This window comes from Melitaea cinxia, chromosome 22 (genome assembly GCF_905220565.1).
Source record: "Melitaea cinxia chromosome 22, ilMelCinx1.1, whole genome shotgun sequence".
Lineage (NCBI taxonomy): Eukaryota > Metazoa > Arthropoda > Insecta > Lepidoptera > Nymphalidae > Melitaea > Melitaea cinxia.
The window spans coordinates 6231933-6248923 of record NC_059415.1 but is presented as its reverse complement, the minus strand read 5'-3'; the positions used below and the strand labels follow the sequence as shown (position 1 = coordinate 6248923).

General features: G+C 32.0%; 1 protein-coding gene across 1 annotated transcript in view; it reads right to left on the bottom strand.

Annotated features, from left to right (window-relative positions):
• LOC123664417 (apolipophorins) overlaps positions 1 to 1905 on the bottom strand; it is a 65633-nt gene extending 63728 nt beyond the window's left edge. Inside the window, exons 1-2 of the mRNA XM_045598961.1 lie at positions 1900 to 1905; positions 154 to 289 (exon numbers count right to left, since the gene is read on the bottom strand). Coding sequence (XP_045454917.1) covers positions 154 to 289; positions 1900 to 1905 — 142 coding nt within the window. The remainder of the gene's footprint in view (positions 1 to 153; positions 290 to 1899) is intronic.
• Positions 1906 to 16991: the final 15086 nt, after the last annotated feature.

Sequence of the window (16991 nt, the reverse complement as noted above, 5' to 3'; positions counted from 1 at the left end):
ATAAGTTTTTTTTTTGTTTCTTAATAAAAAAAAAAAAAAACAAAAACGAAACGCTTATTCAAAGTTGCAGAAAATTAACCTCCCAACTTTATATGGGAGGATCGAAATGGTATTCCATTATCTATACTAAAACTCCAGAGATCCTTATCTCACCCTTGTCACAGAGGATCAGTTCGGTGTTAGTTACTCGAGTGAAAGGATAACTGTTACGAAACGATGCCTCGAAACACAGGATACGAACGTTTAGTACAGGATTACGTTTACTAAAATCAGGATTGTTAGATATACCCTAATAGTAAATAAATTAAAAGAAAAAAGTTAAAAAACAAGGTTTTATTTAATAACAGCGCCAAAAAGAATAAAATATACTTTGTTTTTAAAACTTTTATTATTAACACATGAAGTCATTATACAATTTAAATGATAACATCCGAAAAAGATGTTTCATTTATACCTACATAAAATTTAAGCTCAATCCGTTAAAAAACAACGGTTTTAAAAATTAAGTTAGTCATTCGAATAAAAGATTTGTAATTCGATGAAGATTTTAAGAAGGTTTGTTAATAAATAAATCAATTTTCTGTTATCTTAATATATATATATAAATTACGCATCACATTGTTTGTTCGCGATGGACTCCTAAACTACTTAACCGATTTTAATAAAATTTGCACACCGTGTGCAGTTTGATCCAACTTGAAAGATAGGATGTTTTTATTTTATTTTATAATATGTAATTATTATATTTGAGAAAAAAAACCAGGCGGTACGAAGTTTGCTAGGCCAGCTAGTGTACCTACTATAGTTTATTTTGACTGTCATTTGTCCTTTGATTTTTCTTGTGTGGTTACGGCAGTAAAGATATAGCCACCCCCTATCTTCATGTAGGTGTTGTAAGAGGCTATTAAGAGATAACACAGTTCCACTACCACCTTGGAACTTAAAAAGCCGACCGATGGCAGGATAACCATCCAACTGCTGGCTTTGAAATACACAAGCCGAAGACGTAGTGTCTTCAAACAACAAGCCAGCCCTGCGGTCACTTAAAATCCTACTTTTAGTTTTTTTGTTTATGTCGATCTGTTAAAAATTTAAAAGAGGTTTCGACCCCTTGGGTCACTTTGACTGGTTTGGGAATCCCTGCTCTAGATCAAAGAACTTCTAAACTACTCTAGACAGATTATCTGCGTGAAAACGTCACATTTCTTACTCAAAATATTGCAATATCTTTCCATACACATAATAATAAATATCTTATCTTATATATAAAATTCTCGTGTCACACTGTTAGTTCAACCGAACACACAGTCCGAAACGGCTGGATCGAGGGGAACCTTCGAAAATTAAGTGGCGACTAGTGCGTTTGTTAATTTTTTTCGTCTACTTACGATGTATTACTTGTCGATGTAATTGAAGTCGGATTTTTTCGTTTGTTAGCAAATACAATTATTCAATGGTCATTTAGTAGAGTTAACTTAACTATACATAAAATTTACACCACGTTTTGGTTACTTAATATCGCGTCACTATTAATAAATGGTAATTTGTTAATTTGATATTAGTAGGCACATAATATAATGTATTTTTTTTAATATATAGACTAGCGCTTGACTGCGATCTCACCTGATGATAAGTGAAGGTGCAGCCTAAGATGCGCGCTTGCCTAGAAGATACTTATTCACTCTTGATTTACTTGATTCGCTTTTGATGTACATAATTATGTTCTCAGTCTAATTACGTTTTAAATGAGTCATTTATTTTTATCTAGCTATGAAAACAATTTGTATGAATCAATCTCATTGGCATGACTTTTTACGCGCAAGTAATGCGTAAAAGGTCATCCTCATATCAAATCATTTTCATATAAGTAGTTAAATATCGGGAGTGGTTGATATTTACTGTCATTGTAAGGTACACATACGTTCCCTTGTTTTTTTTAATATAATCAAGTACAAAGATAAGTTATCGCATTTATAATAAAACCCTAACTGATGTTAAATATAATAGTTCCGTCGCCCATGGACTACTACTATACTAGAAGAGTAGCAGGTGTTTTTATTTCAAAGTATTAGTAGAGGTTCTTGCTGATTCTTCTCAGTAAAATCGACATTTCGAATCGATGGCAGCGTCGTATTCTCTCTGATAAACGTCTAATTGTTACTGACTATTTTTCTTTTGATAAATAAAGACGCTCTATTCAAATTTGCTTGTGCTTTTCATGTAAATACTCACTTATTTGTTATACTTCTCTATTTTAATCGTAACATACTATTAACAAACATTTGACCTAAGACTTCACCAGATAATTATAATGAAATCTTGGAAAACTGTAGGGATATAATAACTATGACGGTACCAAATTGAGACCTTTTGAATACGGAACAATAAAAATGTTATAAGGCATAATACAGTGACAGTGGCTAAATGTTACTTAGCAATAGGGAAAATACTACGGAATCTATACCTACAAATAAATAAATTTGGAGTCTCTGTTTGTGATTTTAAAATAACCGCTTTTTACTAAATGCATACAGATGTATACACGGTACATATACCAAATTAACACTTTTTACAATTTTTGTCTGTCTGTCTGTCTGTCTGTATGTCTGTCTATCGGTCTATCTGTCTGTCTGTCCTTTTGTCTGTATGTCTGTCTATCTGTCTGTCTGTATGTCTGTCTATCGGTCTATCTGTCTGTCTGTCCTTCTGTCTGTATGTCTGTCTATCTGTCTGTCTGTTTGTCTGTCTTTCGGTCTGTGTGTCTGACTGTCTGTTTGTTCTGGCTAATCTTTGAAACGGCTGGACCGATTTTTACGGGACTTTCACTGGCAGGTAGCTGATGTAATAAGAAGTAACTTAGGCTACTTTTATTTTAGTAATTTATTTATTTTATAGCTCTGCGAACTAATCAATAACTTTTTTGTTAAATTCTACGTTGACGAAGTCGCGGACACAGCTACTCTTATATAAATAAAAATGAAAGCCGGAATGTATGTAAGCGCATAAGTTTCAAATGAATGCACTATATTTGGGTAATTATTTTTTCTTCGTGTTCTTTAATGAGATTTAGAAGATTAATACTTTATCGCCAGGGTAGCATTCGTACAAAACAAAAAGAAAATATACAATAAAAAAAATGGCAGTACGAGTTTGCCGGGTCAGCTAGTAATAGAGATAAATTATTTATTGTCGTACAAAACAATACTCCTAAATAAATAGGTATATTTGTACGAGTACAATCAAATTAATAGGCACATTAAGAATAAATTCCAGGAATGTTGACAACAAATGTACGTGAATCATTTTTTTTTGTTTTTATTCAACGCCATTACTTGATAAAAACACTGTAGATTTAAAACAGAGAATTTTGACTTTAGAGACATATTATATGTATTTTTTACTGAAACTTCTTTTGTTTTATGATTTACCAGCTGTACCCTGCGCGTGTTGATACGCGTTTTTTTTGTTATGCACAACACTGCTAAGAATCATGACATGATCAAATGCAGAGTTTACGCTTCTATAAATGACATACAGACAAACATTCATATATATATTGACGCCGCGTTGGCGCAACGGTCACAGCCATGGATTGTACCCGTTGCGCTGGCGGTGACGGGCGCACATGACAAACATTTATATTGGCCATACAGGTGTTTGCCGTGGTCTGGGTGTTTGTGCAGTCCTTGTGGGTCTCCCCACCGTGCCTCGGAGAGCACGTTAAGCCGTCTGTCCCGGTTGTTATCATATACACCTGATAGTGATCGTTACTCATAGTAGGGAATATATCCGAAACCCGCATTGGAGCAGCGTGGTGGATTAAGCTCTGATCCTTCTCCTACATGGGGAAAGAGGCCTATGCCCAACAGTGGGATATTACAGGCTGAAGCGAAGATATAATAAAATGCATAAACGCATTACATTTCTACATTACGACTTTTAGTTATGGCCGATAAGGCAGGTAAACGAAAGGTAAAGAAATATCACAACGTTTTCAAAAATCTATCTACACTGTACCGCAGAGAAAATGGGTCGGTTATGAAGATATTCTTTAATGACGCGATATTTATAACTTTTTTTATTGCAAATCTAAAATAAACGCGAAAAAATTTGTTTGAATTTTTTGGCACTAAATTTAAAAACGACTAATATTTTACATTCTCATTTTTTTATACAATTACCAAAAATTAATAAATAAGTTTTATATGGCATTAAATATTCTTTAATTTAGTATTTATTTCTCAAAGCTAGGTCAGCTACTTAGACCAGTGCCGATAAATTTTGAAACAAAAAAAAATAGTAGGATGAAACCCATTGTAACAGGAACAGATTACAACGAAAATGAAAGGAAAAATAAATTTATATTATTTATTAGTTTTGCGCTTAGCACTAAGCGATTAGTTTTCATTTATAAAGTCAAAATAAATAAACGTAACAAATAATGAAAATCGACTAACAAGTTCAAATTACGTTAGAAATAATATAAACACACATTTATCAAGCATTAGACAAATTTTTTTGCTATTTTTTTATAACTATTATAAGAATAAATAATTATTCTTTGTATACATTTTTTTTAGTCTGGCTACACAAAAAGAAATAAAATATTTAAACTTACAAATTCCTATTAAAAAGTTTTATTTCGTCTCTTAGTCTCTACAGTAAAAAAATATAGGTCAGGGTAATACTTGACACAATAAGATTATATAGGACTTTCTCATTTTGGATATAAAAAAAGTTACATTACAACGTGCTATTTAAATAATCTAAAGTGATTTCGCAATAAAATAGCTAAGTACTTTCACACTTTTAACCGACTTCCAAAAAAATAGGAGGTTCTCAATTCGTCTGTATTTTTTTTATGTATGTCACTTCAGAACTTTTGACTGGGTGGAGCGATTTCGACAAATTTTCTTTTAATCGAAAGGTGATGTGTGTCATTTGGTCCCATTTAAATTTATTTGAGATCTAACAACTACTTTTCGAGTTATATCTAATAATGCGTTTTTACTTGACGCTTTTTTCGTCGACCTACTTTGCCGCATAACTTTCTACTGGATGTACCGATTTTGATAAAAATCCGCAATAACTTTTTACTGGGTGTAGCGATTTTGATAATTTTTAATTTAATCGAAAGCTGGTGTTTATCACGCGGTCACATATTAAATTTTATCGAAATCTGATAACTACTTTTTGAGTAATCTTTAATAACGCGTAGTTACTTGACTATTTTTTCGTCGATCTACGTTGTTATTACTCGTTGATGTAATTGAAGTCGGTTTTTTTCGTTTGCCAGCAAACACAATTATTATTTTATAATTGTTAAATTATTAAATAATTGTAAACATTTTTGTAAAATCTGTATTAGCGTATGTTTTATAAGTTGTCCTACAAAATAAATAAATAAATAAATTTTATTATATATTCACAGAAAATTCTATCTCAAAATTCTCAAAGTAAGCTTTGAAAAACGTAATAAAATTTTGTCAAACGTTCATGATTTTCGAATATATATATTGAATAAAGTAGAAGAATATCACGAATGGTAGCGTAAGCACTGCACATAGTAAAAATATGAATTAGGCATACATATTTTACTGTGCCGTGTGGAAATCCTTGTTGAATGTGGGATGATTGACTATTGAAATCCGTCGACACGGAATAACCACTCTGAACTGAGAAATAACAATACAATACCGAGCGATTTGTGGAAATCGGCAATAGTTCTCGCTCATAGTTTACCTTTTTATTTATAAAAATGCTTTAGAGTTTTTAAAGTGAGTGAAATAGAATTTACGGATTTAGCTTTGAATTTTTTAAATTGTAAAATATTTGTATTTTTTTAAATGTTTTATTTGGGAGTAAGCTAACTTTATCAATTGCTTGTTTTTCGAATACGGGAGTATACAATTTTTAATATAAATAAAGTTTTTAAAATCGTTTATCAAAGCATCTTTTTGTGCGTTAGTAAACTGCAAGATGACGAATTATAACGCTTCAGCCTGTAATATCCCACTGCTGGGCAAAGGCCTCTTTCCCCATGTAAGAGAAGAATCAGAGCTTATTGCACCACGCTTCTCCAATGCAGATTTGCGGATACTATAAACACAGTTTTTTTTAATAAGTAGTTTAAGTAATACTAATTATAATTAATAAAAAGCTAAATTGGTAAGTAATCAAATTTATAATTTATTTATTTTATTTATTTATTTATTTATTAAGAAAACCAACAGCGTTTCAGTTAATACATACTATAACCAAATTACAAAAAAAATAAGGCCAATAACAGGTTTCCCTTTATAATATGATATATAATAATAGACATGCATAACTAAATTGTAATAGGAGAGATATAGATAATACACGTTTTGACAACAACAAGTAAATGAATTAATTGCATACTTCATGTGCATAATAGATGTCTGTTTAACCTAATTACTCGACAATTATCGACATCTCGTAATATTTGCAGCGGATATATGATGAACTGTGAGCACGCTGTAATAAGTTGGTACCTATTTTTATGTAAAATTTATTTCAAAGTTATTATGTTTTACTGTTTCTCGGGGATATTTAATATTATGATTTTTTCTTTAAAAAATTTACAGTCATTTTCAATACTTATCTGTCTCTGAAGTTGCTTACTAGAGATAGAATTCTAGCGTAAACTCAATACAAATTATGTCAAAAACCTACCGCTAGTAGTTTAAAACCAGAGATAGATTATAATTTTTTTCAATAATTATCGAAATCGTCGTTAATGTTCAAGTGAGAAGTAACTATAGTTATAGGTATAACTTGGAAGGATATGCTAATTTGGAATCTACTGACTGTATTTCTAGTTTAATTTGAAGATATAACTTTAAAAAGATTTTGAAAAATGCGTAAAAATATTTTTTGTAAAAACATAGAACAAATTTTTTCAGTGTTATATTTGTATATTGTGATTATTTTTAAAACTGATGAGCGAGCAGAAAAGATATATTCAATATAGTTTGTATTCTTTTGGAAACTTTCAAAAACTTTTGTGGAATTCATTTCATTAATTAAATAATTGTTATAACTAGTCTTTTTCTAAAACTTGATTGCAGACGACGTAGATATTTTCTTTGTACTTATTTAGTAAGACACAAACAGTTTAACAGTTTATAAGAAACATTCAAAGCTATGGGAAAATCTTTTTTTTATATTTGACCTTGAACAATTGTTATATATTGAATGTTGCTGTAAAGGTATTTTTTACGTAAAGTAACGTTATATTGAGACAAAAAAAACATGAACGTAAAAGTATTGAAGCACGTGTTCAACAGTATTACATATGGGTGGGTATAAGTATATACATATACATATAAGATTGTTTTAACTGAATAGATTATAATAATAAAGTAAATAAAAGTTGCTACATACTTCCCGATGCACGTACACTTGCAACGCACAGACACAAAAATATCACACACCAATTCATATTGTCGGTTATCAATCCATTATTCAACTTAGCGTACCGCACATCACTCTTCAAATGACGAAAAACTCATTCAATATCGAGGGTCGTTGTAGGGTCAAAGTAAACACTATTATCTCTCATTTATCATAACGGAACACGCATTTCGTTGAATTTTATAATTTGTAATGAATATTGTCTGTAAACATCGTTTGTAAATTCGTATCGAGGGACCCGTTGGGTAGTGGCGGAAGTACTAGATCGTGTTGCGTGAATGTTATTTGATAGATGTGGTTATAATGCATTTATTTTGTTCGGTAACTGATGTGTTAGCAAATATAAGTTGTCTTGTCATATTGTATATAGTTTGATTCAGAATTTAGATGACAATATTGTCTCTGCTAATGACGTCTGTTGAATAATAAAACTTCTATTTGACGATAAAAATGTCTCAATTTCTAATTTTGTGGATTTGTTACGGATTATCATGTAAAATTTTCACATTACCTTTTCTAATTTAACATAAATATACTATATATAGTGTATATATAGGGGCATAGGTCTCTTTTCCCACGTAGGAGAAGGATCAGAGCTTAATCCACCACGCTGTTCTAATGCGGGTTGGCGGATGTATTTCCTGCTATGAATGATCGCTATCAGGTGTACATGATAGCAACCGGGACCGACGGCTTAACGTGCTCTCCCAGCCACGGTGGGGAGACCCACAAGGACTGCACTAACACCCAGACCACGGAAAACATCTGTATGGGCAATATAAATGTGTGCGGGGTCGAACCCACAACCGCCAGCGCAACAGCCACAGACCAGTGACCGTTGCGCTAACGCGTCATCATATATCTATTAATATGTTATTTTTTAATAAATTATCTTTATTACACTCTGACCTATATGAGTAGTCTCTCCTAGTCTTTTTGATTATTTATCAATAGGAAGATGAAGGCCTGAATATAGTTAATATTTTTAAGGAAAGGCTTATTCTCTTCTTTCTACTACTCAAAGTCGGTTTATGTATGAATGGAGATCCGTAGAGCTACGCACTGTTGCGGGCGCGTCAGAGCTAACTCGGACAGACTTATTTTAATCGTTTTCAAAAAAATGAGGTGGTTCTCAATTAGAGTGCTTTTTATGTGTACTTTTTATTAGGTGTACCGATTTTGAAGATTGAGGTTTAACGAGTACTTTTTGTTTTTGAGTTGTCTGCGTATATAATGAGCGTATTTATTTGATTATTTTATCGACTAACCACATCGTATTACTCGTCGATGTAACTGACGTCAACTCTTATTGGAACGAAGTTCCTTACGGCAGGCTTGACATTTGCCTGGGCGACCAAACTGAAAAAAATGTGATACTAAAACCGTAAGAAAAATATATAACGGAAGTGACGTAATATCAGTCACACGACTGTATGACGTTTGTAAAACTAAAATATTACTAGTAAACTTTTTTTAAATTATTTATGTAATTTCATACTGTCGACAAAAATAAATAGACACGTTTTTTTTTTCATTTCACTTTATAGTTTAAATTGTTGTTTGATTTATTTTATTTTACGGTATTTGTTATTTTCTAAAATACTAAATTACCTAAATACTTTTATGTACTTAATCAAAAACCAATCAAAACAAAATTAAAAAAAAATTAAGAGCTAGAAAATATATATAAAATTCAACATTTTTTTTTTTCAAATTGTGTTGCTTCTATACTATCCGAAGGAACTTCGTTTCTACCTGGTGTCCCATGACACCACATAATTTTGTTTTGTTTGGTAACGATTATTATCATTGTGTATTGCAGCGATCATGAGTGTAGTAATTGATATACTTAGTTATAATTTAAGTATCTATAGTGTTATTAAGTTATTTCAGAATTATTTTTTAACCGACTTCGAAAAAAGGAGGAGGTTCTCAATTCGACTGTATGTATGTTATATCAGAACTTTTGACTGGGTGGAGTGATTTCGACAAATTTTCTTTTAATCGAAAGGTGGTGTGTGCTAATTGGTCCCATTTAAATTTATTTGAGATCTAACAACTACTTTTCGAGCTATATCTAATAATGCGTTTTTACTTGACGCTTTTTTCGTCGACCTACGTTGTATTTTACCACATATCTTTCTACTGGATGTACCGATTTTGAAAATTCTTTTTTTGTTAGAAAGGAGATATCCCAAGTTTAGTATCATGATAAGAAAACCAGGATCTGATGATGGGATCCCAGATAAATTGATAGAAATTGTTGAAAATCCGCAATAACTTTTTACTGGGTGTACCGATTTTGATAATTCTTTTTTTGTTGGAAAGGGGATATCCCTAGTTTAGTACTATGATAAGGAAACCAGGATCTGATGATGGAATCCTAGAGAAATCGAGGAAAACTCTTGAAAATCCGCAATAACTTTTTACTGGGTGTACCGGTTTTAATAATTTTTAATTTAATCGAAAGCTGATGTTTGTCATGTGGTCACATATAAATTTTATTGAGATCTGATTACTACTTTTTGAGTAATCTTTGATAACGCACAGTTACTTGACTATTTTTTCGTCGATCTACGTTGTATTACTCGTCGATGTAATTGAAGTCGGTTTTTTTTTCGTTTGCAAGCAAACACAATTATCTGCATGTAATCGATAATTTGTGAATAACCGATTCTCAATTAATATTATCTTACACTCAACAGTCCCTACTAATATAAATCTTGTGTCTGGAATCTGAAAACGTACAATACACAAACGCCCAGACAACGATAAAAATCTGTATGACGTATTTTTATTTATCATGTTCAAGTATCGAGTCCGCGATCGCTAGCACATCAACTGTCGTGACCACTGCGCCAACGCGTTGTCATTAAGTAAATGAATTCATATTAAATGTATACTATTACTTCATGTAGTATTCTGAGTATATATACTGCAATTATATGTTAATTTAACGATGTATTATTGTTTATACCTCCTTTAGGTTACATTAACAAACAGGTAGATAATATCGACGTTGACTTAATTCGGTGGAAACTTGAGTTGAAATGCATTTGAATCATTCGATTGGATAATGATTAAAGCGAGTAAGCAATGACCAACGGAGCTATAGATATAAGTATACAGTTTCAAATATATTTCAAATTAAGGTACGCTTCAGCCTGTAATATCCAACCACTGGGCATTGGCCTCTTTCCCCATGTAGGAGAAGGATCAGAGCTTAATCCACCACGCTGCTCCAAGGCGGGTTGGCGGATATATTCCCTACTATGAGTAACGATCGCTATCAGGTGTACTTGATAACAACCGGGATCGACTGCTTAACGTGCTCTCCGAGGTATGGTGGGGAGACCCACTAGGACTGCACAAACACCCAGACCACGGCAAACATCTGTATGGCCAATACAAATGTTTGTGGCATGTGCGGAGATCGAACCCGCAATCGCCAGCGCAACAGGTACAATCCATGGCTGTGACCGTTGCGCCAACGCGGCGACTAATTAAGGTAAAAAACATATAAATATAAATAAATCGCCGAAATATATTACCGCTTAACTTTTAAACGACTGCATCACTTTTTTTGTGTTTGATATTGTGAAGACCATGTTTATAATTGTCAAAGATAATAAAATATTCAAAGTTTGACACAAAAAAAAAATGTTGGCTCTGCTTCGAACATCTTACGACAGGCCTAACAAACGCATTAGTCATAGAGTTTTATTGACACCTTTAGGTACCCAAAAAACTAAAAGTCATCTATCAATAGATAGTTATAGAAATCTTAATTGGTATGAAGTATCTGACATCAGCGGATATCGAATCGTAACATAGAGTCTGTGAGCACTCTCATACATCTTCATATACGTACAGACGGTCGATAGTTTTAATAAAACTATTCATCACACTTACTTGTGATACTGTGATGGTGATTATGATTAGGTTTTATTGATCTCGTGTATATCGTTTATTAATTAAAATTAGATTTGATAACTGTTTTGTTTCAAATTTATGATATGAATAATCTGTATTGTTTAAAAAAATAAATAAATACTCTTTACTCAAAGTCCCCAATACATCTTCAAACGCCCAGATAAATATCTGCAAGGAAATATCAATATCATGTGTGGGATTGAAACCACCACCGCTCATTGTTGTAACCACTATGTTAACGCGTTGATAAAGATGTATCTGTGGAGATCGTAAGGAGTTCATTATTTATACTTTCAATTTAAATTTAAATTAATTAGATATACCTATATTGTATAATTTGATTTTACAGTAATGTTTTATTAAAAAATAAATATGAGTAGGTAATGTAAAAAAATAAAATAAAATGAAAGTATTGTTTTTCTAAATAAAAAAGCTTCGTTATTTGTCTCTGCATGGTATCTAGGTCATACCCACGTTCAGGCTAATGAATAAGCACTAACAAAACAATCAGGATTCAAACCGTAGGCAGATTGCCTCGCGTCTGTTGCATTACTAAAGAACGTAATTCACTATTAAATAAAACGTAATTACTTTTTAATTACTATTAACATTTATTTATTTATATATGTTTATCTGTGAAAGTATGTCACAACGAAATGTATGTACGCGCATAAATTCTGCACGACTGTACCAAACTGATTTTTTTGTGAGTTCATTATAATATATAATACACAATAATAATGATTAAAACAATCGATATATCCATGAAATAAATATGGCGTCACGAAGTTCGCTGAGTCGGCCAGTAAGTGATGAAATATTTTATGACAGAGAAATAATAGTAACGTTTCGATTCAGTAAAATTGTATGAAATAAATTTTTAGGCACTTTTTATTTTGTCTTTTGTTTTATTTATGTTTTATTTGACGTTCATTTATGTTTATTTTTTTGCTGATTATATCACCGCAATCAATACGACCCACCCAAAGAAGCTTTGACTAGTTTACTCATCACAGAAACACAGCATGACTTGATTTACGTCTTTAGTAGGACTGCTCTAGAATTTTAGTAGAATTTACCTTCACTGTTTTGACCTAAAAATAAAATAAAAATACAAAGTAAATTATAGAAATTGCGCAATTATAATCCACGAATTTTAAATTGCATCAAAGGCAAGCGAATGTATTATAAACTGTGATTATAACAGTTACACTGTAAAGGTCACGAAACTCTGCAACTCGATTGAATGACAATTATGTGATACAATTTAATCAGCTCCGAATATTCAATTAACAATAACAGAACAACAAAGGATTAAGTTATATTATCGAGATCCGCTTAATACTGAATTATATTCTGTGTAATATTCCATTAGGTCCTGTTGTATGCTCATGATTTCAATTATTGAACTTTTAAGCGGGTAAATGTTTAAGGAAAAGTAAAAATACCTGTTTACGGCTTGCACAGTGTGTACGGACTATTATTAATTGTTGTCTTTTGCGCAAAAATATGATGAACTTTATTAAGAAATTGCCTTTCGAACTCCTCTTCGACGATGTTTTTTAACGATTAAGCGTTCGGAAAATATTATATCATATTATAGCTCCATATAATTATATCTATAAAAAATTAAATAATTTATATGCCCAGTAATTAAGATTTTTAATCCGCAATTTTAATACAAAAAGAGTATTCGGTCTGGGCACTCCAGGGATTAGAGTTCGCGCGTAAAGCGCGATTAAAGAAATAAAAAATAAACAAACTTAATGTTAGGTACTAACATATTTAGTACCGTATACATGTAGAAAAAAAATACGGTATTGGGTTATAAGTGGGACAGAACGATATGACGATTATTTTTTATTAACGAGCTAGCTGTGTTATATTAGCTATCTGCCAGTGAAAGTCCAATCAAAATCGGTCCAGCCGTTTCAGAGATTAGCTGGAACAAACAGACAGACAGACAGACAGACAAAAATTGTAAAAAATGATATTTTGGTATATGTACCGTGTATACATCCATATGTATTTAGTAAAAAGCGGTTATTTTAATATTACAAGTAGATACTCCAATTTTATTTATTTGTATAGAAGACACATCTTTACGTAGCTACGTATAAATAAGTTAGTCTAAGACAATCTCTTTTCGTAATTTAGGATTTTTGAGGTAATGAAGTAAACCGCTTGTTTCATTTAAGAATGCATTGAAGTGTGGTCTTAAAGTACTTAAGTACACTTCGTAAAGTCCACCGCATTTAAAGTTGAAGAGGATATTAGCGCCATCCAGGCTGGACATCTAATTAGGACTCTCGGTGCGGCGACGATTTCATTACGAATGTATGAAGCAGACCAAGACGTGGTTTGCGAACACACGACTCTACGTACAATGCTCCTTCCTTCCAGCCCGCCGACCACTCTAGCGTGACACCCTTAGCACTATCAACCTCTCGTACGGACGAACAATTCTCTATGCACGCAGCGAGCATCGCGTTTCAGATTAAATCGGACAAAGTAAGCCCTAGCACTTGCAGCGTGCGACAAAAAGTCAAAACGTGTGGGACTGCAGACGAACTCGTTTCTCCATACAAGGTCCTCCTCGACAAGTCGCTTCCCAACGCACCAGCTCACATAATATTGTTAGCCGCCGCCGATAGCTTTTTATGTCCGATGCATTATTCGATACTCATTTAAAATTCTAACATGAACTTATAAAGAAAGCTCGCCATTTCTGAGCGGTCCCCTGCTGTCGTCGGTCGTCTTTAACAGTGCTGTTACATCGAGACGAGTTTATCTGTGTATTATTGCTTAAATAAATATATACGCAAAATCGCTTTGGGAGGCAGCACCGGTAATAGGCGCCCACGCGCGAAAATTGTGGGGGCGAGCGCTAGAGGCTTCACGCATTCAAACGTGCGCGTGCGGCGATATACACGCGCCTATAAAAACCTTTTTTAAAACTTAAAAAATAAACATCACACGAAAAGAACCTTATCCGAGAGACCCGTTTATAGTCTGTGCTGTGTTCCGTATATTTGAAGGATTCATAGATCATAGTGCCGCCAATGACACGAATTAGTGATCGATGTTTATGAATGGAGTTCGATGTGACGTCATGCCTAGTGTTGTGACTGTGCGCGCTGCGGTTTGGAGCGTCGATTTGTTGACAATGCGTGATCATTAGACTGGAAAGGTGAGTGTAGTGACTTATTTGTTAGGGCAACACCGGGCCACCGTCATTTATCAGAGTCTAAACAAGCTGTAGCTATTGAAGTTATTAGCGGTAATCAATTTCATTCGAGGACAGGAAACCGTTCATGATCAGATGGTTCACGACTTTGTTTTACTGTTTTTAATATATCTACGACATTGTTGAACTTTGGTGTCGTAAGATATGAGATGAGAAACGATTAATTTATAACGACAGGCGCTAGTTGAGTCGTGGGTGGCTAACTTGTTTAGAAAATGACTATCAATAACTTCTCTTGTACATGTATAACAGAAAAGTTATTTTAAATTTAAAATTTTTGGACTAACTTAAAAATTCTAATGGGATTCGACTACCTTGACCTTTTGAGAAAAAAAATTAAATTAAAAAATAAATGACTTAATGTAAGAAATATAATTATGATATCATCTCATAAAGTCATCTCACATATGAATTTTTAAAAGGTTACCATAAATATTACAAGTATTTTTTTTTTCATTAAATACTACCTCTAAAAGGAGTAAATCAACAAATTCATATAAGTTGTCTTTATAATTGTTTTGCACACATGCATGTTTAACCAATAAGGTTTTATTCATAAGTCTTCTTATTCTCTATGAGTGTATTACGCGCACATACAAACAGAATATTTGAATGGAAGCGTGGGTGAACAGACCGAATGTCGCGACATTTCGAAATTAGCTTTGTAATCCAACTTGAAACTATAGAACATACTTATTATCCTTAACATAAGATTCAAAATCACCTGACAATATTATATATGTTAATTCACAGTTTATTCATACAAATAGCAACTTAAATAAATTCCAATACACATTTGTAGCGTAATAACCCGTTGAAAGTATAAGTAAAATTGATTACAAGATCCATATAGCATATGTTACCTAGACATAAATATTTTAATGTGTTAACAAATGAAGTAACTGTATGAAGCTGCTAGTTCTTAGACTAAAATAAATTTTGCTAGCCGGATAGTGTGCAGAAAACTTTTTGTCGTATAGAGTATAAAAATGAATAAATTACTACTACTACTTTCCTGCTGAGTGAGCGGTTATCCTAAACTTTGATTTTTGATTTTTAGGATATATAGATAGGATATATATAATAATTATAATTTTTATAATTACTAAACCATAAAAATATTTTTTAAGTTAAAATCTTGACAATTAAATATTTTATTTAATCATAGTTTTGTAAATAAGAGTTTGGACTTATAAATACTCTTGTTATTCCTAAATCTTTTTATAAAACTATTAAAAGGAGTCATAAAAATCTAACACAATAAGTAAATTAAGAAAAAAAAGGAGTCAGAAAACATATACATACAAAATACTATGATTATTTTACTGTTTTCTTTTTCTTTAAGACGACGAAATAGATAAAAAGAGACAGTTTTATTTTAACATTGGAAAATTTTGAGTATTGTTTTGGAGTTCTTTAGATAATTGTGTTTACTCGCAAACGAAAAAAAACTGACTTCAATTACATCGACAAGTAATACAAAGTAAGTAGACGAAAAAAATTAACAAAAGCACTAGTCGTCACTACGATTTTCGAGGGTTTACCTCGATTTCTCAGGGATTCCATCATCAGATCCTGGTTTCCTTATCAATAACCACACTTAGGATATCTCCTTTCCAACAAAAAAAAAAGAATTATCAAAATCGGTTCATAAACGACGAAGTCATCGCCGAACATACATAAAAAACATAAAAAATAAAATTATATATATACAATCGAATTGAGTACCCTCTTCTTTTTTTGAAGTCTGTTAAAAAGTAATTTACAAAACGTTAATTAAACAAACCAATGACATGTGATTAGTATTGAAATAGCAAAGAAAGTTCGTAGGAACATTATCAAACGACTATTTATTTAGTTGATAGTAATTTTCTAATGTTTTGTTTATTTAAAGTAACTTGTATTTGCAGTTTATTATAAAATTTACAGAAATGAACATAATGTTACTTATGTGCTAATTAGAAAGTTGTTTGAATGACAAAAAGTAAAGTCTGCAGTAATTGCATTCACTTATTACGAGTACAGATAATGTAAGAACCAAGTCTTAACATAATTATATAACTAACATATTAATATATATAGTATATTAATTAAATGTTATATATATTGTTATATATGTCAAAAAATATTGTATTTTTTTGATTAAATAAATTTTTTATAGCGAAAATGCAAACAAAAAAGAACAAATTACTATTTTAATTTAACTAAGCAGTGTCTTTTTATACAATGTAAAAATGAAATTCAATTGAAATTTACAATGTTTTAGAGCGATTCCCAACCTATGACACACTTGCCCCCGAAGGTACGAGTGGTTCCATGTAACGTGAAAATTATAGTGGGAATGGCGGCAATACCAAGAACTTTAGTTAACTTA